General features: G+C 44.6%; 2 protein-coding genes across 2 annotated transcripts in view; one reads left to right on the top strand and one right to left on the bottom strand.

Moving 5' to 3' along the window:
* LOC121540838 (solute carrier family 15 member 5-like) overlaps positions 1-27,368 on the top strand; it is a 74,297-nt gene that overhangs the window by 28,330 nt on the left and 18,599 nt on the right. The gene's annotated exons all lie outside the window — the stretch shown is intronic.
* The window catches only part of LOC121540840 (tripartite motif-containing protein 16-like), a 33,760-nt gene that overhangs the window by 5,549 nt on the left and 843 nt on the right, over positions 1-27,368 (bottom strand). Inside the window, exons 2-6 of the mRNA XM_045218443.1 lie at positions 26,997-27,092; positions 4,699-4,941; positions 4,490-4,640; positions 4,305-4,364; positions 3,998-4,068 (exon numbers count right to left, since the gene is read on the bottom strand). Coding sequence (XP_045074378.1) covers positions 3,998-4,068; positions 4,305-4,364; positions 4,490-4,640; positions 4,699-4,941; positions 26,997-27,092 — 621 coding nt within the window. The remainder of the gene's footprint in view (positions 1-3,997; positions 4,069-4,304; positions 4,365-4,489; positions 4,641-4,698; positions 4,942-26,996; positions 27,093-27,368) is intronic.

Here is a 27,368-nt window from a genome sequence, read left to right as displayed (position 1 = left end):
ACAAGTTAAAGACACACCTTGGAATAAATAGCAAAGGAAAACTACTACAATATGTATTTTTTTATTTCCCATCACCATGAATCATATTTAATAACTGAACAGTAGCAGACCTAACTTAATCTGTTCCTGACTTTAGATAGTGGATTCAAAAGACCATCAATCTCCAATGATATTAATGTACAATTCTGAACATTACTGATATACTGAGTGGCAAGTCAATATATCTGCTGTTTTTATTGTTTGGTTAATAGCACCACCTGCTGGACAGGTTTAATATTCCTTGACTGAGCATTATGGGAGAATAAAAGATGCCAAATTTAGGGCCGGTTTCCGGACATCTCCATTGAACATGCTTTTTAGTCTAGGACTAGGCTTAATCTGTGTCTGGGAAACGGCCCATATAGTTTAAGTAGAAAGTAAGTGATACCAGCTTGTAGTGGGCTGACTAGTCCTTGGAAATTGTCCTTTTGTTCCTGGACCATTTTCCATGCAGCTCCAGGTGACAGAGAACAAATCAATTAGGGCCGAGCCTACAAGCTGTTCAATGATACTGAGGAAAATTACATAGAGACAGAGCACCTATTGAGAAAACATGTCAATGGTTCTGAATGCCAACTAATATACATCAGAAACATACATCATGATTAATGTGAATGTACAGGATTAAAACATTGCACTTAAAAAAATATGAATGCATTACATTTTAACTCATAACATCTTCTGAAGATCAAATCAGTCAAATCATTGTACATATAAACAGAGCAGAATGAATCATCACATCTGGGGACCATCACCACCAGCATGACTAGTATCTATGTGGACCCTACTACAGTTTAACCAGCTCAGCTATAGACTACACCAGCATGACTAGTATCTATGTGGACCCTACTACAGTTTAACCAGCTCAGCAGTACTATCATAGAGATAAAACCCAGGATAGAGGGGCTGAGTGAATGTGGTCTGGACTCTGTGGAGGAGGGTCATTGTGTCAGAGACACTGTAGAACACATATGTCAGAGTCAAGGCCCGCGGGCCACATCCGGCCCGCGAGAAGGTTTTTTACGGCCCCTGGGATGATCTTGATTTATTATTAGAACCGGCCCGCAGACCGCAGCAAGCCGGCAGCCCGCAGATCTTTTACACGCACCAATACTACATTTCCCACAATGCAACGGTGACGCACCGAGCAGTAGGCTGCTTCATTTCAATATTTATTGGCACAGCAGTCGTCAGCATCACAGTAAAATTAACTTTCAGATACCCATCAAAAATGGCAAAACGGAAGGTGGACACTGAGAACCGGGGTTTCAAACAAGGTGGGAGTCGGAGTATATGTTCACGGAGGTAGCTGGAAAACCTGTGTGTCTTCTGTGTGGAGAAAGTGTGGCGGTACTGAAAGAGTATAATCTGAGACGACATTATGAAACGAAACACGCGGACAAAAACAAGAATATGGACATGGAACAAAGGCTACAAAAGGCAGAGGAATTAAAACGAGGCCTCAAATCTCGACAGGCTCTGTTCAAAAAAGCCAAATCACAAGGCCAGGCTGCTGTCAAGGCCAGTTTTATTTTGGCAGAAGAGATCGCTAAATCAGCCCGGCCATTTACGGAGGGGGATTTCATCAAAAACTGCATGATTAAAGTTTGTGACGAAGTTTGCCCAGAAAAAAGGCAACTCTTTTTAAATGTGAGTCTGAGCAGAAACACCATTGCCGAGAGAGTAGACCAGTTGTCCATCAATCTAAAAGAGCAGCTTGTGAAAAAAGGGAAAAGATTTCATTGCATATTCCTTGGCTGTGGATGAGAGCACCGACATTTCTGACATTGCCCAGTTGTCAATTTTCATCCGCGGAGTGGACTCCAGCCTAAAGCGTGACAGAGGAGTTTTTGGCTTTACGTCCTATGCATGGCACAACTACGGGGCATGATTTGTATGAAGAGGTGTCAAGATGTGTAAATGAGATGGAGCTGCCTTTGGAAAAACTCGTGGGTTTGACAACCGACGGAGCACCTGCGATGTGTGGACACAGGAGCGGACTGGTGGCGAAGATACGGGAAAAGATGCAAGAGGAAAACGCGACAGGTGAGCTGACAGCTTATCATTGTATCATACACCAGGAAGCGTTGTGCGGTAAAGCCTTGAAAATGGAGCATGTAATGAGCATCATCACGCGCACAGTTAACTTTATCAGAGCCAAAGGTTTGAATCACCGCCAGTTCAAGGCATTTCTGACGGAGTTAGAAACGGAGCATGGTGATTTGCCTTATCACACAGAGGTGCGATGGCTAAGCCAGGGAAAGGTGCTTCAAAGATGTTTCGAGCTTCGTGAGGAGATTTGTCTGTTCTTGGACAGCAAAGGGAAAGACACAACACAACTCCGAGACGAAATGTTTCTGTGTGAAATGGCTTTTCTGTGTGACATTACGAGTCATCTGAATGCAATGAACTTGCAGCTGCAGGGTCGGGATCATGTCATCTCTGATATGTACAGTACAGTGAAGGCATTTAAAACCAAACTGACTCTGTGGGAGACGCAGATGCGGAAAGAAAATTTGAGCCACTTTCCCAGCTGCCAGACCATGAAAGAGAAGCTCTCTACCAGTGCGTTCCCGAGCGCACAGTTGGCTGATAAAATAGGTATGCTTGCCGCTGACTTTCGACGCCGATTTGCTGACTTTGAAGCACAAAAAAGCAGGTTGGAACTGCTCGGTAACCCATTTGCTGTTGACGTGGAAAGCTCACCACCAAACCTCCAAATGGAGTTGATTGACCTCCAATGCAATGATGCACTGAGGGCAAAATATGCGGCAGTGGGTGCTGCGGAGTTCGCCCGTTTCCTCCCCGACACAATGCCCCAGCTGCGCATCCAGGCTGCTCAAACGTTGTCTATGTTTGGCAGCACATACCTGTGTGAACAACTGTTTTCTTTGATGAACCTGAACAAAACATCACACAGAAGTCGACTTACTGCTGAACACCTCCACTCAATTCTGAGGATTTCCTCAGCTCAGAGCCTTACCCCGAACATTGATGAACTTGTGGAAAAGATGGGACACCACCAAGTATCACCCTCAACCTCAAACAAGTGAACATTACTGTGCAATCACATATTTAGAGTTTTTACTCAGTTCAAGTTTAAAAGTTAAAGTTTAATATTTGTTTTCACTGCATGTTACTTCTCCTTAAACAAAGTGTTGTTTTTGATTAATAGATTTTTGCACTTTATTTTATTGTATTTCAATCCAATTATATTTTAAAAATATTTCAGTTGAGTGGATGATAGAAAATTGCTATTATTGTTTTTTTCTTTGAAGTAAATTTAGCCCACTTTTGCTAAAATAGAAAATATAGGCTACTGATGGTGCCTTGAATACCGGTTTCTTTCATTTAATGTTCATGTTATGGGGATTTTTATATAAAGGAAATTTGTCTTTTGTGTCTGTTGAAAATTAAAGATTACTGACAGAGCCATAAGAAAATATTGCTTTATTTATCTGATCATATTGGAATATATTTGTTAGGTTTTCAGTAGGTTCAATTAGGTTCACTAGACTATATGCGTCATTTAAAAATTTTTCAATGAACATTCGAACAGTCCGGCCCTCGGCTTGTAGCTAAATTTTTTATTTGGCCCTCCGTCCATTTGACTTTGACACCCCTGCTGTAGAAGGACAGATTACCTGCCTTGTGATCCAGGTACACTCCTACTCTGGAGGACTGAGGGCCTGATACTTTAGTCTTAACATTATTGTCTAAACCTATAACCACCACGAGAGCGCTGTAAACTCCAGGACTTGTCATTGTCTCCAAATCCACCATCTGTCTCTGTTCTGCTGATGTCTTTATATGAGACAGCTGTATCAACATCCTCCCAACTCCACTTCACCTCCCAGTAACAGCGTCCAGACAGACCCTCTCTACACAGAACCATACTGTAGTTTGTGAATCTGTCTGGATGGTCAGGATATGGTTGAACTTGGCCTGTATAGGTCACCTTTCTGTTCCCTTCAGACAGAGAGAGGCGTTTGTGTGCTGTGTTTGGGTCCAGTATGAGCTGACAGGAATCTGGGAGAAGAGCAGAGCAGAGACCAATGAGGGGAGTTAGAACAAAAAGTTAAGTCAGATACTGTATCTACCCTGTCTTTGATTAGAGCACAGCAGAGATCAAATCAGAGAAATATGAGGAGTCAGATAGATACCCAGTCTTTGATTAGATCTACTATTGCCATGTATTTCTAGAGGGATTATTAGGAGTGTCAGTAAAAAGAGACTGTTAGTTACTTCAGAATAAAGAGACTCACATTGTAAGAACTGTTCTCTGGTCTTGGGCTCTGGAGGCAGTACAACATCCACTGTATTCACTACAGACACACAAACACATTCACAGAGAGAGGGAATGTTATCATCACACCATATTCCACATGTATATGACTAGTAGGGAACTTTCAATGGTCTAAAGTTGATGTTCTTATTATTTTCAACACACCTGTAGTGGAGATCTTGGTCCATTCTCCTTTAAGGAAGTCTTCTAGTTTCTCTCTCAGTTCAGACACAGTCTTACTCACATCTCCAAAGTACTGAAGAGGACGGACAACGATGCTGGGTAAGTCTGAAGATACACTGATACTGGAGAGAGAGAGAGAGAGAGAGTTTAAATGTGAGAATTTTAATTTCATATCACATGTAACAAGGCAGTTTAGTTACCTGGAGGAAATGGATGTGATCCTCTGTGTGTGAGAGCTGCTCCAGCTCAGTGCTTCTCTTCCTCAGCTCAGCTATCTCCTGCTTCAGTTGCTCCAGGAGTCCTTCAGCTTGACTCACTAGAGCCTTCTCTTGGGCTCTGATCAGCCTCCTCACCTGAGAGCGTCTTCTCTCAATGGAGCGGATCAGCTCAGTAAAGATCTTATCACTGTCCTCCACTGCTGCCTGTGCAGAGCTCTGTTGAGTGAGAGAGAGAGACTGACATGTCTTCCTTTAATGAGCCATCCTTATTACACTACCCCCCCTCCTCTCCAGCCGTACAGACAGCCCCCCTGAGCCCCCATACCTCCTGAAATATCTCCACACTGTTGATAATTTCGTACAACTCAAACTCAACCCTAAGGTGTCAACAGTAATGGCATTACCCTGGCAACACAGAAAAAAACATGATGAACAGTCTGTCATTGCAGAAAACGGACACCCCTCCCCAACTCCCAGGTCAACCCGAGCCAACCAGCTATTGGTGTCCAGGGCTCCATGTAATACCCTCCACTGGAGGACCCCTGACCTTTCCAGCACTGGGAGCTTATAGAGTACCCTTCACCTATACCCTGCCATGCTCTCAGCCCCCACAACCCCCTGCCACTGATGCCTGAATGATTGTTGATGATCAGCACCCTCCCTCTGTATGACACTTGGGAGAGGAGCCACCAAACATCCTGGTACACAGTATGTTTGGTCCTTGTGTACAATAGAGTCCAGGTGGGACTTGAGTCTGTTACGAGGACCTTGGTAAAGACCTTATATTCCACACAGAGGAATGCCACAGGCCTCCAGTTCTTTAAGTCGCTCAAATCCCCTTTTTTGGGAAGCAGAGTCAAAGCCTCCCGTCTACAGCTTGGCAGCAGCTCCCCCACCCCGACGCACTCACACAACACAAGTCCTGTCCAATAATTCCCCAGAACTTTTTATAAACATCCACAGGCAGAAAGTCTGAGATGCAGCAGCTGAGAGTTTGTGAAAGGCCAGGGAAATGTCAACTTGATTTCTCTGTGACAGAGAGAGTTTGGAAAGGTCTGTGAGCAGAACCTGAGAATGCCCAGGATCACAGAGTTCTGCCCTCTATAAATCAGAGTACAACTCCACAGCCCGCTGCCTCATTTCCCCCACAACAGAAGTTACACACCCATCAGGCTCCCTCATCTCCCCACAACAGAAGTTACCCACCCATCAGGCTACCTCATCTCCCCACAACAGAAGTTACCCACCCATCAGGCTCCCTCATCTCCCCACAACAGAAGTTATCCACCCATCAGACAAACATAAAACAAGGGATTTTCTTGGTTTCCCCACTCTGTTTTTCCAACCCCAAAAAGAAAGAGCTGGGAGCATCCATCTCTCTCTACATGTTAAATCTAGCTCTGGGCTTTCCCTACATCCCATCACTGACAGAGAGACTCAAACTCCTCCTTCTGCTGTCCCCACCTCTCCCAAAAGCCTTGGAAGCTTGAGCAAAAAGTGACATCTTGTAAGAGCTTTACATTGAATTTCCAATAGGACACCTGCCTGGGCCCTGGTGAAACAGAGAACTGAGCCCTGTACTAGGTACATACACATTTATGAAAGCAAAGACAAGGTCATTGATTTTGGCTCTAACCACTAACAACATGCCCTTACACACCTCTTATGCTACCCCTGCACTAAGATTTGTGCCATGGCTCAGCACCTGCGCCCCCTTCCACCAGACCCCCAATACACTTCATTAATCACATCACTGTGTGTGTCTTGTAAACAAAAAAATACATTTAAATGTTTTTGTTTGACATATTCCCCCAGTCTCTGCCGATGTTCATGTTAAGGAAGTCTAACCGTGAAATCTCCATAAGAGGTGGGAGGGAAATCACCACAATCAGAAACCAGTAGAGACGTCCATAAAGCCGCCATGCCAGAAAAAACCTATTCATTTAAGCAGATTCTGAAGACATGCCCTTAAGCACCCATGACCGATTTTCTCAGCCTATACCGCTTCCTGAATGAGAGGACATTAAACCCTCATTCTACATCACGTGTTGTACTGACCGTACTAACCTTCCAGGATCAATAAAATAAGACTCCAGCAGAACCTTCTTTTTCCCCTTTAGTCTCCATCAGGAACCTAGAAAGTTCTCTCACCGTATATACTGGGCCCTCAGCCTGACTGGCTGTCAGCTCTGGATCCAATGAGCCGTCTGAAAACGAGACTGCCTTGTCCTCTGCTCCCGCAGACTCACCTCCCCCCTCTTCCTCCTCCTCCATTGGCACAGTATCGTCCTCCTCCTCCCCAGTCTGCCCCCCTGCACCTCTTCCCCAATGACAGGCAATATTTCCTGGGATGAGCCCACCAAGCCTTTGCCCACCGGAGTCTCCGTTACTACAGAAACCTGCCTCAGCTCATGTAGCCCAGCTGTAACCCTCCCCACCACCGCTTTCTCCACGGCCTGCGCACCACCACTTGACCCTGCTCTACTCTCCTCCCTCCTGGTACCCCCTCCATATATTCTGCAATTCTGAGTAATTACTACTTTAGTAAGGATATACACTTAGTAAGGATATACACTTTATTCAGTACTACTGCAGTTGCTAAATAATTCCAGTAGATGAAAGCATAAGACCACAAATGACATTTCAGAAGATTAGTTTAGTTCTCTCCTGGATACACCACTCCCCCTCACAGGAAAACTCCTCCTGCCCGCGCTTTTTTCTGTCCCTTTCCACACTGCTAACGCAAGAGGAAGAATTGAAAAATCATTTAACACATTACTGTGAAGTAATATAATGATGATTCATGTTTATTATTACCTGTTTTTATGGTCATGTTTTGAAATTATACTTCATTACCATAACGATTATCAATAAGCATGAACATTAATTCAGTCACCTCTGGTCGACAAAAATGTATTTTCCTAGTACATTCATTGTCGAATTCATCAACCAGTATCGAGCCGCTCTGCCTTCTCGCACAAGTAGACAAATCAACAAGCCCCGCCAAAAGCTTGTGCCGTCAGTGGCAGCGAGCACTCTGCGTTCTCGCGCAAGCGAGGGGCATGTTGAGGTAAATTTGCTAACCGCGAGCGTTGCATTATGTAATTTATTGGTGGGCTGGAAGATGCTGTGTTTTGTCTTTTCTATTCCGAGACTGTTTACTCCCAATATGAGATATTAAGAAGGTTTTTATAATGCATGTTTACTAGGGTTGAGGTTAGCACATCTGACTAGGGATTATTTGGCTGGGGTTCAATACCGGCTATAGTTAATATTTTGTTGCTCTCCCAAAAGCAACACAGGCCTAATACGAGATATATAGCTAACTGTAAAGTAAGTGACAATTTTAGAAAATCATGGGACATAGTCTTTGGTTGCATGCTATTTTATGTCAATCATATTGCTGCTTGTAGCCTATAACTGATGCTACATGGTCTTATGCTGCCATCTATTGGAAATATTTAGCAATAAAAAATTATTAATTCACGTAAAGACATTGGTGAGGCAGCTGAGAAATAAAGTGTATTTTTCTTATTTATTCCGGAGATCAGTCTCAAACCTGCTCCACCTATCCGACGCCAATTGCTGGACTTTCACATAGAGGTTACTAGGACACACCCAGTTCAAACCACATTAAAAAAATAAAACAAATGTGTCTTGTTTATCAAGTGTTCTGCCTTGCAATAATATAAATATAATAAAATAACAAATAAAAAGCAAATGCTTACATAGGTGTTATTTAAAAAATAACAATAAACACTATTTAGTACTTTAATTGTATTTACTAACATAAAATTATTACTAAAATAGTTTCTAAACGTGTTCTAGGCTACCCTACCCTAGAATTAGGGTTAGGGGTTAGAGTTAAGGCTAAAATAGGTTATAAGTAGGGTTAGAGTTTCTGTAAAACACTTTGTGACATCTGCTGATGTAAAAAGGGCTTTAAAAATACATTAGATTGATTGATTGTTAGGTTAAGGGTATTTAAAGCAAAACAAATTATGTTCATAGCTCTCTTGCTCCTCCCTGTGGCCTTCTATGGGTATTACATACCTCAATCACGACACTTGCTAGACTCATAATCTGAGTTAGCAACTGTGTCAGATCTATAAATCAATGAGCTACACCTATCCATTTAGTTTACAACTCAGTGAACCTGCGCATCATTCGCTCAATTCGATGCCTACTAACTAACAAATTACCCAGCAACAATTTATTAACAATAAAACAATTTTTTTTTTTTTAATAAAAAAGGTTATTTCTTCATTTGAAAAATGTCTGGCTGTTTAAATCGGCCACATCTTGAAAAATAGGACAGGGATATGCGTTCTGTGTAGGTTTTACACCTTTTTCTGAAAGAAAACATGGTTAACCATCGCTAGCACTGTGCGTCACCACAACGTGTACCCAGGTGAACAGTGAGTTTGCTCACCAAGTAGTCATAACCTTGTTAATAATAAGTTACCTGAGGTAAACCTACAATGTTAATACGGGCTGGTCTCATTACCAACAATAGTGAAGCTGGCATTGTGACGCAGAACAATGGGCTGGGAATAGAACTTTCATTAGGCGAGTTGGTGCCACAGAGCTCAATACAACTAATAGGAGCTGGCAGGGTGAAACATGCCCTATTATTTCTAAACTACGGCAAGCATCTGGGACATATGGTAATATTATGAAACTGGGCTCCATGGCGGATGCAATGAAGTAGTTCTATCAGAAAAAGGCGTTAAAAATGTATTGTGTCCAGCCTAGTCCTAGACCCCGCTGCCGGCTGGTCGCGCTTGTCTGCACTAGCATTATGTCCTACATCCCCACACTAGAAACACCCAAAACTATCTGTGCTAGCAAACCCTGCGTTCCACCCCTCCCCTGTGTAAGTTTGATAAGAAACCAACACTTGTCTACGAAAAGAGACAACATGTTTAACAGATTCCGCTTGGCACCCAGCCGAGAGCACACGAAAACCACTTGCACGTTTTCCAAAATGAACCAACAACTTGCGGTCTGTTTGTACATAATAAACGGAGGCAGATTAGCCACCACAACTCTTGTCAAAAGAGGCGAAATCTGCACCAACACACCCCTCACATAAACCCCACTCGCAACAAGACAAACCTTTTTCATTAACACAACCACCGCCTTGTTCATTCTGGATGCAGAGTGCAGATGTTCCGCTCCCACCTGTTTGCCGACCATGAGCAAAACTTCCTCCACACCTTTCTCCGGAACGCACCCGAAGCGACAGCATTTCTTCTCCACTCGGTTGAGGCCATCACGCCTCCCTAACAAACTACCCCTACTCCCCCCTCAACTCTAAACGATAAACAGTGGAAACCAATAAACAAACGCTCCACCATGAGAAAATAAATTCTGAAAATACGCAAGAACCAAAAGAAAAAAAGAATAGAGCCCTCCTCACGAACCACAAAACTCTCACGCGACCAACTTCTTCTTCTATGATATAATGGCGGTCCACAAACCAACGTTAAAGGTGCATGCCGCCACCTACTGTGCTGGAGTGTGTGGTCAATCACGGTTTACAACATTTTCAAATCCTCCTACCTAACTCAGTACTTCTGAGAAAAGAAAGAAGAGTCCTACTAACTTCTAATAGACCATCCCCCATCCCCAAAATCCCTTCCAACCCCCCCAACCCCGTCCAACCTCAATGACCCTACACTTCAATCTTTCCCTCTCTTCAACATACTTACAACAATATAACAACACATGCTCCACCGTTTCATCGACCGTACCCCCCAGACACAAACCATTCCCATGCTTGCCACCCAGATGTAATGACGAGTTCAATGTACAATGTTCTAAGCGCAATCGAGTAAACACCACCTCTTCCTTCCTAATCTGACCTTTGAATCTTGGTCCACCGACCTTTCTTTGGAGGACATATAAATGCCGGCCCTTGTGCTCAGAGTACCATCTCTTCTGCCACACATCTATCAAAATGGCTCTTATCTTACATTTGGCCTCACCTCTACCCAGTGGAAATTTAATATCAATTATATCTAGTTTCAAAGCTCTTTTAGCTAGCTGGTCTACAATTTCATTCCTTTGCACACCCGAATGTGCTGGGACCCAGCAGAATCTCACTACTACACCCATTCTCTCAATTCTCCATAATAACATTAATACCTTCAATAGCAGGTCACTCCTATTAGATTTACCAGATGATAAACTATTCAATACAGACAGAGAATCTGAGCATACTATAATTCTAACAGGTTGCACGTCCTCCACCCGCTGGAGGGCAACTATTATCGCCAACAGTTCACCTGAGTATACTGACAGTTCATCTGTTTGTCTTCTACATATCTGCACATCAAATTCAGGAACGTAAACGCCTGCTCCTGTGCGCCCACTATCTGGGTCCTTGGATCCATCTGTGAAAAGCAGTAAAAAAGTATAAAAACTTCTACCAATGTAATTGTCAACAAGTTTCACTACATCACTGACTTCTGACCAATCTTTCCTTTTCTCTACCAAGGTTACATCAACAACAAGATCTGGGAGTAACCATGGAGGAACATCCCCTATCACCACAGAAGGGCCAACCTACAACTCCCTCAAACCACTCTCATCAGCAAGCTTTCCAACCAAAACTACTGCCTTGTCTACTAGTATATTCCCAACAGTCATCTAGAACAGTAGCAGTGGGATGCTCAACCCACAGCCTTTCAACCTAACCCAATAAGATAATGACACATTTTTACAGCGTATATCCAAATGCATCTCACCTGCCTCCACTAGTAAGGCACATACAGACGTTGATTTAAATGCACCAATATAGATCCTTAAAGCTATATACTGGATTCTGTCCAGCTTCTGAAGCCAAAACTTTGCCACTGTTCCATAAACTATACACCAGTAAACAATTGTCGTCCTGATCAGAGCTCTATAAATATCCATCAATGATTGTCTGTCAGCATCCCATTCATAACCAGAGACCCACACAACCAACTACCGCAAAAGTGATGGAATGAGAGAGACAGAGACATCGTTACAACGCTGTACATAGCTCCTATTCAATTTACCAGATTAGAAACTTTGTTTTTTATTGTTTTCACCTTTATTTAACCAGGTAAGCCAGTTGAGAACAAGTTCTCATTTACAACTGCGACCTGGCCAAGATAAAGCAAAGCAGTGCGATAAAAACAACAACACAGAGTTACATATGGGGTAAACAAAACATAAAGTCAAAAATACAACAGAAAATATATATACAGTGTGTGCGAATGTAGTAAGTTATGGAGGTAAGGCAATAAATAGGCCATAGTGCAAAATAGTTACAATTTCGAATTAACACTGGAATGATAGATGTGCAAAAGATGATGTGCAAATAGAGATACTGGAGTGCAAATTAGCAAAATAAATAACAATATGGGGATGAGGTAGTTGGGTGGGCTAATTTCAGAATGGCTGTGTACAGGTGCAGTGATCGGTAAGCTGCTCTGACAACTGATGCTTAAAATTAGTGAGGGATATAAGAGTCTCCAGCTTCAGAGATTTTTGCAGTTCGTTCCAGTCATTGGCAGCAGAGAACTGGAAGGAATGGCGGCCAAAGGAGGTGTTGGCTTTGGGGATGACCAGTGAGATATACCTGCTGGAGCGCAGACTACGGGTGGGTGTTGCTATGGTGACCAGTGAGCTAAGATAAGACGGGAATTTGCCTAGCAGTGATTTATAGATGACCTGGAGCCAGTGGGTTTGGCAACGAATATGTAGTGAGGGCCAGCCAACAAGAGCGTACAGGTCACAATGATGGGTAGTATATGGGGCTTTGGTGACAAAACGGATGGCACTGTGATAGACTACATCCAATTTGCTGAGTAGAGTGTTGGAGGCTATTTTGTAAATGACATCGCCGAAGTCAAGGATCGGTAGGATAGTCAGTTTTACGAGGGCATGTTTGGCAGCATGAGTGAAGGAGGCTTTGTTGCGAAATAGGAAGCCGATTCTAGATCTAACTTTTGATTGGAGATGCTTAATGTGAGTCTGGAAGGATAGTTTACAGTCTAACCAGACACCTAGGTATTTGTAGTTGTCCACATACTCTAGGTCAGACCCGCCAGAGTAGTGATTCAAGTCGGGTGGGCGGGTGCAAGCAGCGTTCGGTTGAAGAGCATGCATTTAGTTTTACTAGTGTTTAAGAGCAGTTGGAGGCTACGGAAGGAGTGTTGTATGGCGTTGAAGCTCGTTTGGAGGTTTGTTAACACAGTGTCCAATGAAGGGCCAGATGTATACAAAATGGTGTCGTCCGCATAGAGGTGTATCCGAGCGTCACCAGCAGCAAGAGCGACATCATTGATATACACAGAGAATAGAGTCGGCCCGAGAATTGAACCCTGTGGCACCCCCATAGAGACGGCCAGAGGTTCAGACAACAGGCCCTCCGATTTGACACATTGAACTCTATCTGAGAAGTAGTTGGTGAACCAGGCGAGGCTGTCATTAGAGAAACCAAGGCTATTTAGTCTGCCAATAAGAATGTGGTGGTTGACAGAGTCGAAAGCCTTGGCCAGGTCGATGAAGACGGCTGCGCAGTGCTGTCTTTTATCGATTGCGGTTATAATATCGTTTAGGACCTTGAGCGTGGCTGAGTTGCACCCATGACCAGCTCGGAAACCGGATTGCATAGCGGAGAAGGTAAGGTGGGATTCGAAATGGTCGGTGATCTGTTTGTTAACTTGGCTTTCAAATACTTTCGAAAGGCAGGGCAGGATGGATATAGGTCTGTAACAGTTTGGATCTAGAGTGTCACCCCCTTTGAAGAGGGGGATGACCGCGGCAGCTTTCCAATCTCTGGGGATCTCAGACATTACGAAAGAGAGGTTGAACAGTGTATTAATAGGGGTTGCGACAATTTCGGCGGCTAATTTTAGAAAGAAAGGGTCCAGATTGTCTAGCCCAGATGATTTGTAAGGGTCCAGATTTTGCAGCTCTTTCAGAACATCAGCTGTCTGAATTTGTGTGAAGGAGAAGTGGGGGGAGCATGGGCAAGTTGCAGCGGAGGGTGCAGAGCTGGTGGCCGGGGTAGTGGTAGCCAGGTGGAAAGCATGGCCAGCCGTAGCAAAATGCTTATTGAAATTCTCGATTATCGTAGATTTATCGGTGGTGACAGTGTTTCCTAGCCTCAGTGCAGTGGGCAGTTGGGAGGAGGTGCTCTTATTTTCCATGGACTTTACAGTGTCCCAAAAGTTTTTGGAGTTAGTGCTACAGGAAGCAAATATCTGTTTGAAAAAGCTAGCCTTTGCTTTCCTAATTGATTGTGTATATTGGTTCCTGACTTCCCTGAAAAGTTGCATATCGCGGAGGCTGTTCGATGCTAATGCAGTACGCCACAGGATGTTTTTGTGCTGGTCAAGGGCAGTCAAGTCTGAGGAGAACCAGGGGCTATATCTGTTCTTAGTTCTGAATTTTTTGAATGGGGCATGCTTATTTAAGATTGAGAGGAAAGCACTTTTAAAGAACAACCAGGCATCCTCTACTGACGGAATGAGGTCAATATCCATCCAGGATACCCGGGCCAGGTCAATTAGAAAGGCCTGCTCGCTAAAGTGTTTTAGGGAGCATTTGACAGTGATGGGGGTGGTCGTTTGACCACAGACCCATTACAGACGCAGGCAATGAGGCAGTGATCACTGAGATCCTGGTTGAAGACAGCGGAGGTGTATTTAGAGGGTAAATTTGTCAGGATGATATCTATGAGGGTGCCCATGTTTACAAATTTTGGGTTGTACCTGGTAGGTTTGTTGATAATTTGTGTGAGATTGAGGGCATCTAGTTTAGATTGTAGGTTGGCCGGGGTGTTAAGCATATCCCAGTTTAGGTCACCAAGCAGTATGAACTCTGAGGATAGTTGGGGGGCAATCAGTTCACATATGGTGTCCAGGGCACAGCTCGGGGCTGAGGGGGGTCTGTAGCAAGCAGCAACAGTGAGAGACTTATTTCTGGAAAGAAAGAAGAAGCTCAAACTGTTTGGGCACAGACCTGGATAGTACGATAGAGCTCTGCAGGCTATCTCTACAGTAGATTGCAACCCCACCCCTTTGGCAGTTCTATCGAGACGGAAAATGTTGTAGTTGGGGATGAACATTTCTGAATTTTTGGTAAACCTTCCTAAGCCAGGATACAGACACTGCTAGAACATCAGGGTTGGCGGAGTGTGCCAACGCAGTGAATAACTCAAACTTAGGGAGGAGGCTTCCGATGTTAACATGCAAGAAACCAAGGCTTTTACGGTTACAGAAGTCAACAAATGATAACGCCTGGGGAGTAGGGGTGATACTGGGGGCTACAGGGCCTGGGTTAACCTCTACATCACCAGAGGAACAGAGGAGGAGTAGAATAAGGATACGGCTAAAGGCTTTAAGTACTGGTCTTCTAGTGCGTTGGGTACAGAGAAGAAAAGGGGCAGGTTTCCGGGCGTTGTAGAATAGATTCAGGGCATTATGTACAGAAAAGGATATGGAAGGATATGAGTACAGTGGAGGTAAACCTAAGCGTTGGGTAACGATGAAAGAGATAGCATCACTGGAGACACTGATTGAGTCGGTCTCCGCGTGTATGGGGGGTGGGACAAAGGAGCTATTTATGGCAGGTTGAGCTGGGCTGGGGAATCTACAGTGAAATAGTACAATAAGAAATAACCAAAACAGCAATAAGGAAGGCATATTGACATGGGAGAGAGGCATAAAGCAATCACAGGTGTTATTCGAGAGAGCTAAGACAACAGCTGGTAATGGCGACAAAGTTTGGACTGAGGCTAAACTTTAACAGGATGCGGTACTGTATAAAGGAACAATCCAGCAGGCATCAGCTGTATAGCTGAGTTATCATAAGGTCCGGTGAACAGCAATAGGAGAGTTCGGAGGTAGTTCGGGTGCTGCTATAGCACTGGCGAGCAAGAGGCCACGGCTAGCGTGTGCTAGCGGGCCGGGGCAAGCAGATGGATCTTCGTGGTCGACGTTGTAACAGGAAGCCTGTTGTAACCACATCAGACGATTTCGTCGGCAGACCAGTCGTGTTGGATCGGCGGGGCTCCGTGTCAACACTAGGAGGTCCCGTCCGGTTGACAGAGAGGTAGATAGCCGGGAGATGGGCCTGGCTCGCGGCTAGCTCAAGGCTGATTAGCCAACAACAATGTCCATTTGGTTGCAGCTAGCTATTTGCTATGATCCGGTGTTAATGGTCCAGTGATTCAGTGATTCCGGCAGAAAAACCGATATGTTCTGGGTCGATAACGCGCTGTGCAGACAGTGCATACTGGCTGATAATAGTCCAGGCTAGAGCTGGCTGGCTGGCTGGTAGTGCAGGCCACGGACAATGGTGAAAAATCGCTAACGGTGGCTAATAGCAAGTAGCTAGTTAGCTGACTACTCCCGTCCAGTAGACAGAGAGGTATATAGCCAGGATATGAGGCTAGCTCAAGGCTAACTGGTGCTTGCTTCAGGGGCAGTGACATCAGCAACATCCATTCGGTTGCGGCTAGCTAGTTGCGATCCGGTGTTAATGTCCAGTGATTCAGTTATTCCGGCAGAAAATCCGATGTTCTGGGTGAAAACCTCTAACGGTGGCTAATAGCAAGTAGCTAGTTAGCTGGCTAGCTGGTTTCAACTGGAGATTCTAGATAAAAGGTAAGTCAATAATAGAATCCGTTCCACATTGAGTGAGGCGGGTTGCAGGAAAGTATATTTTGTAGAAGGATGAAAAGTGTGATAGGGAAATTTGTACTTAAAATAAAAAATAAAAAAACAGGCTATTTACACAGACACATAACAAAGACCACGACCGCACTGTCAATACAGACAGAGAATCTGAGCATACTATAATTCTAACAGGTTGTACGTCCTCCACCCACTGGAGGGCAACTATTATCACCATCAGTTCAACTGAGTATACTGACAGTTCATCTGTTAGTATTCTACATATCTGCACATCAAATTCAGGAACGTAAACGCCTGTTCCTGTGTCCCCACTATCTGGGTCCTTGGATCCATCTGTGAAAAGCGGTAAAAAAGCATAAAAACTTCTACCAATGTAATTGTCAACCAGTTTCTCTATATCACTGACTTCTGACCAATCTTTCATTTTCTCTACCAAGGTTAGTTCAACAACAGGATCTGGGAGTAACCATGGAGGAACATCCCCTATCACCACAGAAGGGCCAACCTACAAATCCCTCAAACCACTCTCATCAGCAAGCTTTCCAACTGCCCAACCAAAACCACTGCCTTGTCTACTAGTATATTCCCAACAGTCATCTAGAACAGTAGCAGTGGGATGCTCAACCTCACAGCCTTTCAACCTAACCCAATAAGATAATGACCATTTTTTACGCCATATACCCAAAGGCATCTCACCTGTATCCACCAGTAAGACACATACAGATGTTGATTTAAATGCACCAATAGATCCTTAAAGCTATATGATGGAGTCTGTCTTTGCCGCTGTTCTTCAGAAGTCTAATCTCGTATGCCCAAATACTTCTCTGCATTTGCCACCACAACATCTATTTTCTGGGATTTACATTCCATTTCTGCAGTACAGTTGATAACCATTGCTATGAACGCTAAGAAGCAAACCTTACTGAATCATATATCACTCGTTGGGCTATCCCTCTGTGCTGGCACAGATCTACTACTCACAGGGATCCTCTCAGGATCTCTCACCCTTGACCCATCCTCCTCTACTTTCTTCACTGCCTCAGCATACGACACCTTCTGCACTACTCTGACTCTAGCCACCTCAACCTGCCTCTCTCACACCGGACACTTCCGATCCCCAGCAACATGGGCATCCCTACAGTTGACATAAACAACTTTATCCACCAAAACTACACAATTCTCTATCCCATGACCTCCTGCACACTTCCCACATCTTGGAATCTCCCTCCAACAAACTGCTGAAACATGACAAATGTTGCACCTGAAATAGCGCATTGGAGTTGGCACAAAAGCTCTAACAGGATAACTGACATATCCTGACATGACTTTGTCGGGTAAAGACTCAAAACTCAAAAGGACTGACAGTGACTCCTCTGTTTCACCACGCTCACCACCGGGTCTGCGTCACACCAAACGGCGGGCATCACAAACACCAGGAATCTTCAACTTCAATTGCTCTACCTCCACACTTAACTCTACCCCAGAAATCACTCCTTTCAATGGTGCCCTGTTCCTAAGAGCAAAGCAAGAAACAGATCTTGACCCAAGTTGCGTGACACGGAGCACACACTCCCTCTCGTCAGAAGAAACACAAACAAATATCACAAGTCCACTACAGGTTACCTTCACTGATTCAACTCCTTTCCCACCCACCCTGAAACAACAACTGGATCTGCCAAAAGGTATGGATCCACTATTCCCAAAAATGTAACTCCTACTGCACCAGTGTTACGTTCCCCAGTTTCTATGTTGTGGTTTGTGTATTTTCATGTAGGTATTTCAGGAAATGGGTTCTTGAAATTCCCCAACAAGCAGCTGATTGATTTGAAAAACATTGATGATTGGAGAGCTGACACCGCGCCCTCGTCAGGACGCAGCTGTCTCCAATTTACCAACTCCTCCTGAAGCTATATAAGCCCCAGTTGCTCAGAAAATGCAGGAAAAAGGGGAACCAGAATTGCTGAGAGTTACAGCATGTTGGTTGTATGCTAAGAGTTTGGTATGTACTGTTGTTGTTGCTCTGAGAACCAATTGTAATGTTTTGTGTTAGTTTGTGGCTCAGAGTTTCTTTAATGTCCTGAGTTAGTTTTTTTTCTTCTCAGGTTTTGTTGTGAACCAGTTTGTGCTATTTTTGTTTCATTTGTTCCCAAGGGGGGGAAGGGGAAGGCACCTAGGGAGTGCTTAGGCAAGAGGCCCGCGGGCATACATTACCTGTAGAAGTTGACTGTCTATGCACACTAGGAAAGACCTGGGCGGACCATCCCTTGTATTTTGGTTAGTGCACCAGGTGGTGCTAGTTAAGTAAGTAGTGGGTAGGCAGGTAAGGTAGGAGAGGGGCTTTGATATTTACTTTCTTTGCTTTGGTTCCGTCCAGCCCTTTTTCCCCAAACTTACCGTGCGAAGGAATAAAATTCCCTGTTAACGGTATTCTCTGCCTTTTGTCATCCTTACTCACACCTAGAGTCCCACACCTCTTTCACATCACGGAGAGTTGAGTTGTAGCAGGGTGTTGTGTTCCCTCTTCCGAGAGGCGTGCGTAATATAAATGGGGGTTCGTCAGGGATTTCATTAAACCCACAGGACCCTACTGCACTGAGCTCTCTGAGTTGTGATTGAGGTGTGATGGTAGGTTGTGAGTTTGGGTGACTTGTTTAGTTTGTGTGTATTCAGGAGGCTGCTGTATACAAGATGGCTGCCTCAGCCATCTCCAAGTTCATTGAAGCGCCCTCTGTTGATAGTTTGGTGAGGTTTCGGAAAACAGATCTTTTCGCTATTGTTGTCCCTGAGAAAGCCCTAAAGGTGGAGCTTTTGGTGCTAGTCAGGGAGGGTTTAATGAGAGAGCGAATTCTCTCATTTCAAGATAAGGAGCGGGAGGCTTCAGGAGAGGAGACGGGTAGAGCTTCCGATGCCAAGTCGGAGGACAGGACAGAGGAAGGGGTTGCTCGTACCCCCTTTACATTGCCCCGATTCGATCCTTTATCTTCTGCTTCAGGTCATTCAAGCGGGACCGCTAGGCTAAAGGTGAGGCTGGCCCGGTTAGAAATGGAGCAAAAAGATAGAGAGACAGATGCAGTTTGAACTTGAAATAAGGAAAATGGAAATTGAAAAGGAAAAGGAGGTGAGAATCCGACAACTGGAGCTAGACGCTGGCTTCAGTGCGACTCCACAAACTGCTTATCATCAAGCCCACTTTGATGTAAGTAAAAATATAGCGTTAGTCCCTCCATTCCGAGAGTCGGAAGTTGATTCCTATTTCTTTGCTTTTGAGCGTGTGGCCGCTGCGCTACATTGGCCACGTGAGGTTTGGCCGCTCCTGTGACAATGTAAATTGTCTGGGAAAGCCCAGGAAGTAGTAGCTGCTCTCTCCCTGGAAGACAGTTTACAGTATGATACAGTTAAAACTACCGTGTTGCGGGCTTATGAGTTGGTGCCTGAAGCTTATAGACAGCGCTTCAGGAACCACAAAAAAAATCTCACCGTACTTTTGTTGAGTTTGCAAGGGACAAAGAGTCTCTGTTTAATCGCTGGTGTTCAGCCAGCAAAGCTAACAACTTTGCTGAGATTTGGGAGTTGATGCTGTTAGAGGATTTTAAAAGCAACCTCCCTGATATAATTGTAGTTCATTTAAATGAACAGAAAGTGGTGACATTGGCCCAGGCAGCAGTGTTAGCAGATGAGTACGCTTTGACACACAAGACTGTCTTTGGTGCGCCTGTTTGAAGACCGAACGATTACATCATCAGTGCCTCGTTCAGGTCGCTTTTCCTCTGACAACCCTAAGCCTTTTCATGAAAACCGTGAATGTTTTTACTGTCACCAAAAGGGTCATGTGATTGCGGACTACCCGGTTTTGAAAAATAAACTTAAACAGTCCCGGTCACCGTCCCCAAAAATGAAAAGTATGGGTTTAGTCAAGTCTTTGGCTCGTCCGTTGGACCGAGTTATTGATTCAGCATTTGAGAAACCGGATCCTGTCTATGCTCCGTTTATATTTGCCGGTTGTGTTTCCTTAACTGGAGAACAAGCTGATCAAAAGCCCATTCAAATCTTACGAGACACCGGGCGGCGCAGTCAGTAATGGTTACTGATGCTTTTCCCTGGTCTCATGAAACATATTGTGGCTCGCATGTCATATTACAGGGGGATCGAGACAAAAACAGTACCTGTACCATTACACTGGGTCCACTTAGAGTCAGACTTGGTATCAGGATGTTTCCGAGTTGGTGTAGTGTCTACACTACCAGTAAAAAGGAGTTACATTGTTACTAGGGAATGATATTGCTGGTGGTAACGTCACTCCTGTGTTAGAGGTAGTAGACAACCCAGAAATCAGAATTGCAAATGATAAGCTGGTTCAAGCATTTCCACATGTTTTTCCAGTTTGTGTGTTAACGAGGGCACAATCTCGCAAACTAGGAGATGTGGTGGATTTGGCTAGTTCCATTTTTGAGAAAGTTGAGGTAGAAGACAATGCACCGAGTATTCCTTCTGCTATGCCGACAGTTTTTACTCTCGTAAAAACTAAGGCAGGGGAAAGTGAAATCGCGCCCCAATTACATGACATTCTTTTGTCTGTCATCCCTGAGAAGGTGATTGAATGTCAAAAGAGACACCAGTCTTCGCAAGTGTTTTACTTCGGTAATGTCCATTGAGGAAGTTAAAACTAAGGAGAATGCTTATTTAACCCTCAATTTGGCCAGGTGTGAGTTTGGGAAGGCTACTGTGACTTACTTAGGGAAACAAGTGGGACGAGGTCAAGTGCGCCCAGTAACTGGCAAAGTGGAAGCAATTGTTGCTTTTCCTGCTCCCACGAATCGCCGCCAGTTGCGCAGATTCCTGGGGATGATAGGGTACTATCGTACATTCTGTAAGAATTTCTCGACGGTAGTAGCTCCCCTTACATCTCTGCTTAGTCCTAAGGTACCATTTATGTGGTCCCTGGACTGTAACTATGCTTTTGAGTCCGCTAAAGCGCTACTTTGTAGTGCCCCAGTGCTTACCACCCCCAACTTTGACAAACCTTTTAAGTTGGAGGTAGACGCTAGTACAGTGGGGGTGGGTGCGGTTCTCTTGCAGGAAGATGGAGTGGATCAACCCGTCAGTTTCTTCTCCCGTAAGTTCAACTCGTGTCAGTCAAGGTACTCCACAATTGAACAGGAGACGCTGGCTTTATTGCTAGCCTTACAGTTCTTTGAGGTATATGTGGGCTCCAGTGCCTTGCCTGTTATGGTCTTCACGGACCATAATCCGTTGGTGTTCTTAAAGCAAATGTACAATCAGAACCGCCGCCTTATGCGGTGGGCTCTGATTGTACAAGGATATAATGTACAGATAGCCTATGTGAAGGGCACGGCAAATGTGGTTGCCGACGCCCTATCATGGGTTTAATAACTGGGGATGCGTTGGTTTTTGTTATTGCAAACCGTATGTTTGCATTTTTTGTGGTGGGCGTGTTACGTTCCCCAGTTTCTATGTTGTGGTTTGTGTATTTTCATGTAGGTATTTCAGGAAATGGGTTCCTGAAATTCCCCAACAAGCAGCTGATTGATTTGAAAAACGTTGATGATTGGAGAGCTGACACCGCGCCCTCGTCAGGGACGCAGCTGTCTCCAATTTACCAACTCCCTCCTGAAGCTATATAAGCCCCAGTTGCTCAGAAAAGGCAGAAAAGGGGAACCAGAATTGCTGAGAGTTACAGCATGTTGGTTGTATGCTAAGAGTTTGGTATGTACTGTGTTGTTGTTGCTCTGAGAACCAATTGTAATGTTTTGTGTTAGTTTGTGGCTCAGAGTTTCTTTAATGTCCTGAGTTAGTTTTTCTTCTCAGGTTTTGTTGTGAACCAGTTTGTGCTATTTTTGTTTCATTTGTTCCCAAGGGGGGGAAGGGGAAGGCACCTAGGGAGTGCATAGGCAAGAGGCCCGCGGGCATACATTACCTGTAGAAGTTGACTGTCTATGCACACTAGGAAAGACCTGGGCGGACCATCCCTTGTATTTTGGTTAGTGCACCAGGTGGTGCTAGTTAAGTAAGTAGTGGGTTGGCAGGTAAGGTAGGAGAGGGGGCTTTGATATTTACTTTCTTTGCTTTGGTTCCGTCCAGCCCCTTTTCCCCAAACTTACCGTGCGAAGGAATAAAATTCCCTGTTAACGGTATTCTCTGCCTTTTGTCATCCTTACTCACACCTAGAGTCCCACACCTCTTTCACATCACGGAGAGTTGAGTTGTAGCAGGGTGTTGTGTTCCCTCTTCCGAGAGGCGTGCGTAATATAAATGGGGGTTCGTCAGGGATTTCATTAAACCCACAGGACCCTACTGCACTGAGCTCTCTGAGTTGTGATTGAGGTGTGATGGTAGGTTGTGAGTTTGGGTGACTTGTTTAGTTTGTGTGTATTCAGGAGGCTGCTGTATACAAGATGGCTGCCTCAGCCATCTCCAAGTTCATTGAAGCGCCCTCTGTTGATAGTTTGGTGAGGTTTCGGAAAACAGATCTTTTCGCTATTGTTGTCCCTGAGAAAGCCCTAAAGGTGGAGCTTTTGGTGCTAGTCAGGGGAGGGTTTAATGAGAGAGCGAATTCTCTCATTTCAAGATAAGGAGCGGGAGGCTTCAGGAGAGGAGACGGGTAGAGCTTCCGATGCCAAGTCGGAGGACAGGACAGAGGAAGGGGGTTGCTCGTACTCCCCCCTTTACATTGCCCCGATTCGATCCTTTATCTTCTGCTTCAGGTTATTCAAGCGGGACCCCTAGGCTAAAGGTGAGGCTGGCCCGGTTAGAAATGGAGCAAAAAGATAGAGAGACAGATGCAGTTTGAACTTGAAATAAGGAAAATGGAAATTGAAAAGGAAAAGGAGGTGAGAATCCGACAACTGGAGCTAGACGCTGGCTTCAGTGCGACTCCACAAACTGCTTATCATCAAGCCCACTTTGATGTAAGTAAAAATATAGCGTTAGTCCCTCCATTCCGAGAGTCGGAAGTTGATTCCTATTTCTTTGCTTTTGAGCGTGTGGCCGCTGCGCTACATTGGCCACGTGAGGTTTGGCCGCTCCTGTGACAATGTAAATTGTCTGGGAAAGCCCAGGAAGTAGTAGCTGCTCTCTCCCTGGAAGACAGTTTACAGTATGATACAGTTAAAACTACCGTGTTGCGGGCTTATGAGTTGGTGCCTGAAGCTTATAGACAGCGCTTCAGGAACCACAAAAAAATCTCACCGTACTTTTGTTGAGTTTGCAAGGGACAAAGAGTCTCTGTTTAATCGCTGGTGTTCAGCCAGCAAAGCTAACAACTTTGCTGAGATTTGGGAGTTGATGCTGTTAGAGGATTTTAAAAGCAACCTCCCTGATATAATTGTAGTTCATTTAAATGAACAGAAAGTGGTGACATTGGCCCAGGCAGCAGTGTTAGCAGATGAGTACGCTTTGACACACAAGACTGTCTTTGGTGCGCCTCGTTTTGAAGACCGAACGATTACATCATCAGTGCCTCGTTCAGGTCGCTTTTCCTCTGACAACCCTAAGCCTTTTCATGAAAACCGTGAATGTTTTTACTGTCACCAAAAGGGTCATGTGATTGCGGACTACCCGGTTTTGAAAAATAAACTTAAACAGTCCCGGTCACCGTCCCCAAAAAATGAAAAGTATGGGTTTAGTCAAGTCTTTGGCTCGGTCCCGTTGGACCGAGTTATTGATTCAGCATTTGAGAAACCGGATCCTGTCTATGCTCCGTTTATATTTGCCGGTTGTGTTTCCTTAACTGGAGAACAAGCTGATCAAAAGCCCATTCAAATCTTACGAGACACCGGGGCGGCGCAGTCAGTAATGGTTACTGATGCTTTTCCCTGGTCTCATGAAACATATTGTGGCTCGCATGTCATATTACAGGGGATCGAGACAAAAACAGTACCTGTACCATTACACTGGGTCCACTTAGAGTCAGACTTGGTATCAGGATGTTTCCGAGTTGGTGTAGTGTCTACACTACCAGTAAAAGGAGTTACATTGTTACTAGGGAATGATATTGCTGGTGGTAACGTCACTCCTGTGTTAGAGGTAGTAGACAACCCAGAAATCAGAATTGCAAATGATAAGCTGGTTCAAGCATTTCCACATGTTTTTCCAGTTTGTGTGTTAACGAGGGCACAATCTCGCAAACTAGGAGATGTGGTGGATTTGGCTAGTTCCATTTTTGAGAAAGTTGAGGTAGAAGACAATGCACCGAGTATTCCTTCTGCTATGCCGACAGTTTTTACTCGTAAAAACTAAGGCAGGGGAAAGTGAAATCGCGCCCCAATTACATGACATTCTTTTGTCTGTCATCCCTGAGAAGGTGATTGAATGTCAAAAGAGACACCAGTCTTCGCAAGTGTTTTACTTCGGTAATGTCCATTGAGGAAGTTAAAACTAAGGAGAATGCTTATTTAACCCTCAATTTGGCCAGGTGTGAGTTTGGGAAGGCTACTGTGACTTACTTAGGGAAACAAGTGGGACGAGGTCAAGTGCGCCCAGTAACTGGCAAAGTGGAAGCAATTGTTGCTTTTCCTGCTCCCACGAATCGCCGCCAGTTGCGCAGATTCCTGGGGATGATAGGGTACTATCGTACATTCTGTAAGAATTTCTCGACGGTAGTAGCTCCCCTTACATCTCTGCTTAGTCCTAAGGTACCATTTATGTGGTCCCTGGACTGTAACTATGCTTTTGAGTCCGCTAAAGCGCTACTTTGTAGTGCCCCAGTGCTTGCCACCCCCAACTTTGACAAACCTTTTAAGTTGGAGGTAGACGCTAGTACAGTGGGGGTGGGTGCGGTTCTCTTGCAGGAAGATGGAGTGGATCAACCCGTCAGTTTCTTCTCCCGTAAGTTCAACTCGTGTCAGTCAAGGTACTCCACAATTGAACAGGAGACGCTGGCTTTATTGCTAGCCTTACAGTTCTTTGAGGTATATGTGGGCTCCAGTGCCTTGCCTGTTATGGTCTTCACGGACCATAATCCGTTGGTGTTCTTAAAGCAAATGTACAATCAGAACCGCCGCCTTATGCGGTGGGCTCTGATTGTACAAGGATATAATGTACAGATAGCCTATGTGAAGGGCACGGCAAATGTGGTTGCCGACGCCCTATCATGGGTTTAATAACTGGGGATGCGTTGGTTTTTGTTATTGCAAACCGTATGTTTGCATTTTTTGTGGTGGGCGTGTTACGTTCCCCAGTTTCTATGTTGTGGTTTGTGTATTTTCATGTAGGTATTTCAGGAAATGGGTTCCTGAAATTCCCCAACAAGCAGCTGATTGATTTGAAAAACGTTGATGATTGGAGAGCTGACACCGCGCCCTCGTCAGGACGCAGCTGTCTCCAATTTACCAACTCCTCCTGAAGCTATATAAGCCCCAGTTGCTCAGAAAAGGCAGAAAAGGGGAACCAGAATTGCTGAGAGTTACAGCATGTTGGTTGTATGCTAAGAGTTTGGTATGTACTGTGTTGTTGTTGCTCTGAGAACCAATTGTAATGTTTTGTGTTAGTTTGTGGCTCAGAGTTTCTTTAATGTCCTGAGTTAGTTTTTCTTCTCAGGTTTTGTTGTGAACCAGTTTGTGCTATTTTTGTTTCATTTGTTCCCAAGGGGGGGAAGGGGAAGGCACCTAGGGAGTGCATAGGCAAGAGGCCCGCGGGCATACATTACCTGTAGAAGTTGACTGTCTATGCACACTAGGAAAGACCTGGGCGGACCATCCCTTGTATTTTGGTTAGTGCACCAGGTGGTGCTAGTTAAGTAAGTAGTGGGTTGGCAGGTAAGGTAGGAGAGGGGGCTTTGATATTTACTTTCTTTGCTTTGGTTCCGTCCAGCCCCTTTTCCCCAAACTTACCGTGCGAAGGAATAAAATTCCCTGTTAACGGTATTCTCTGCCTTTTGTCATCCTTACTCACACCTAGAGTCCCATACCTCTTTCACATCACGGAGAGTTGAGTTGTAGCAGGGTGTTGCGTTCCCTCTTCCGAGAGGCGTGCATAACAACCAGATTCTTCTTTATCATGTCCATTGATGCCAGGCTCTGGTTCCAAGCTCTTCACCAAACCTTCTACCTCACTTAACTCTACCGCAGTCATTTCCATTTCACCTCCAGAACTCGGTCTGGCGCATGGCTCACTCTGTTTGCACTTGAGTTATAACATTTGAAATGTCTCTATTCCTTTGAAACTTTTGTGTAACGTTGACTTAATTTCTGATTTGTTTATTATTTATTTCCCTTGCTTTGGTAATGTAACATGTGTTTCCCATGCCAATAAAGCCAATCTAACTGAATTGAGAGAGAGAGAGAGAACTCCCTGTTAATGTATAGCAGACATGAGTCGCTTATGGTTATGGCTTGTGACTTTAAATCATTGTCAGCACAATAGGGAATGTCCTTTTGGTCAAGATGATGGTTTCTCCTGCAGTAGACCCGGGTTCATAACCCGTCGGTTACATTAAGCAGTCTATTCTCTGAAAGTGGTCCAGACAGCCTGTTCCCAACAGTGGGATTGGATAGGGGCCCCTCCCCCCCCTCTCTCTCTCTGACTGGAGGAGAGAAGTGAAATGGTGTGTCTCCTCTGGTCAACAATACTCACCTTGAGAGACTCCACAGCCTGTTGGAGCTCCATCAGCTTCTTCTCTCTCTCCTGGAATCTCTTCTGGACCTTCTGCTGACTCATCCCCAGCTGCCTCTGTGGAGAATCACTTCAATGAGCTATCAAGCTTTATTTGTCCAGCAGAACAATAGTATAATCATGTGACAGAGGAAGGTCAAATCTTGAGGAAATGTCTCTTTCCAATATTATACAGTATTTTATATGTTGCTATGTGAATAACTATAGTTTTTATGGTAGGAGTAAGTGTATCAAGGGCAATCAGAATGATAATGGTGTTTGACTTTAGAAAATTGTGATACATTTGGAATAAACTTAATATACTCAAGGTCTGTGTTCATATTTATTCTGCAG

This window comes from Coregonus clupeaformis, unplaced genomic scaffold (assembly GCF_020615455.1).
Source record: "Coregonus clupeaformis isolate EN_2021a unplaced genomic scaffold, ASM2061545v1 scaf1586, whole genome shotgun sequence".
In the NCBI taxonomy this organism is placed as follows: Eukaryota; Metazoa; Chordata; class Actinopteri; order Salmoniformes; family Salmonidae; genus Coregonus; species Coregonus clupeaformis.
The sequence above is the reverse complement of the archived record's forward strand: the minus strand, read 5'-3'. Positions and strand labels throughout refer to the sequence as shown.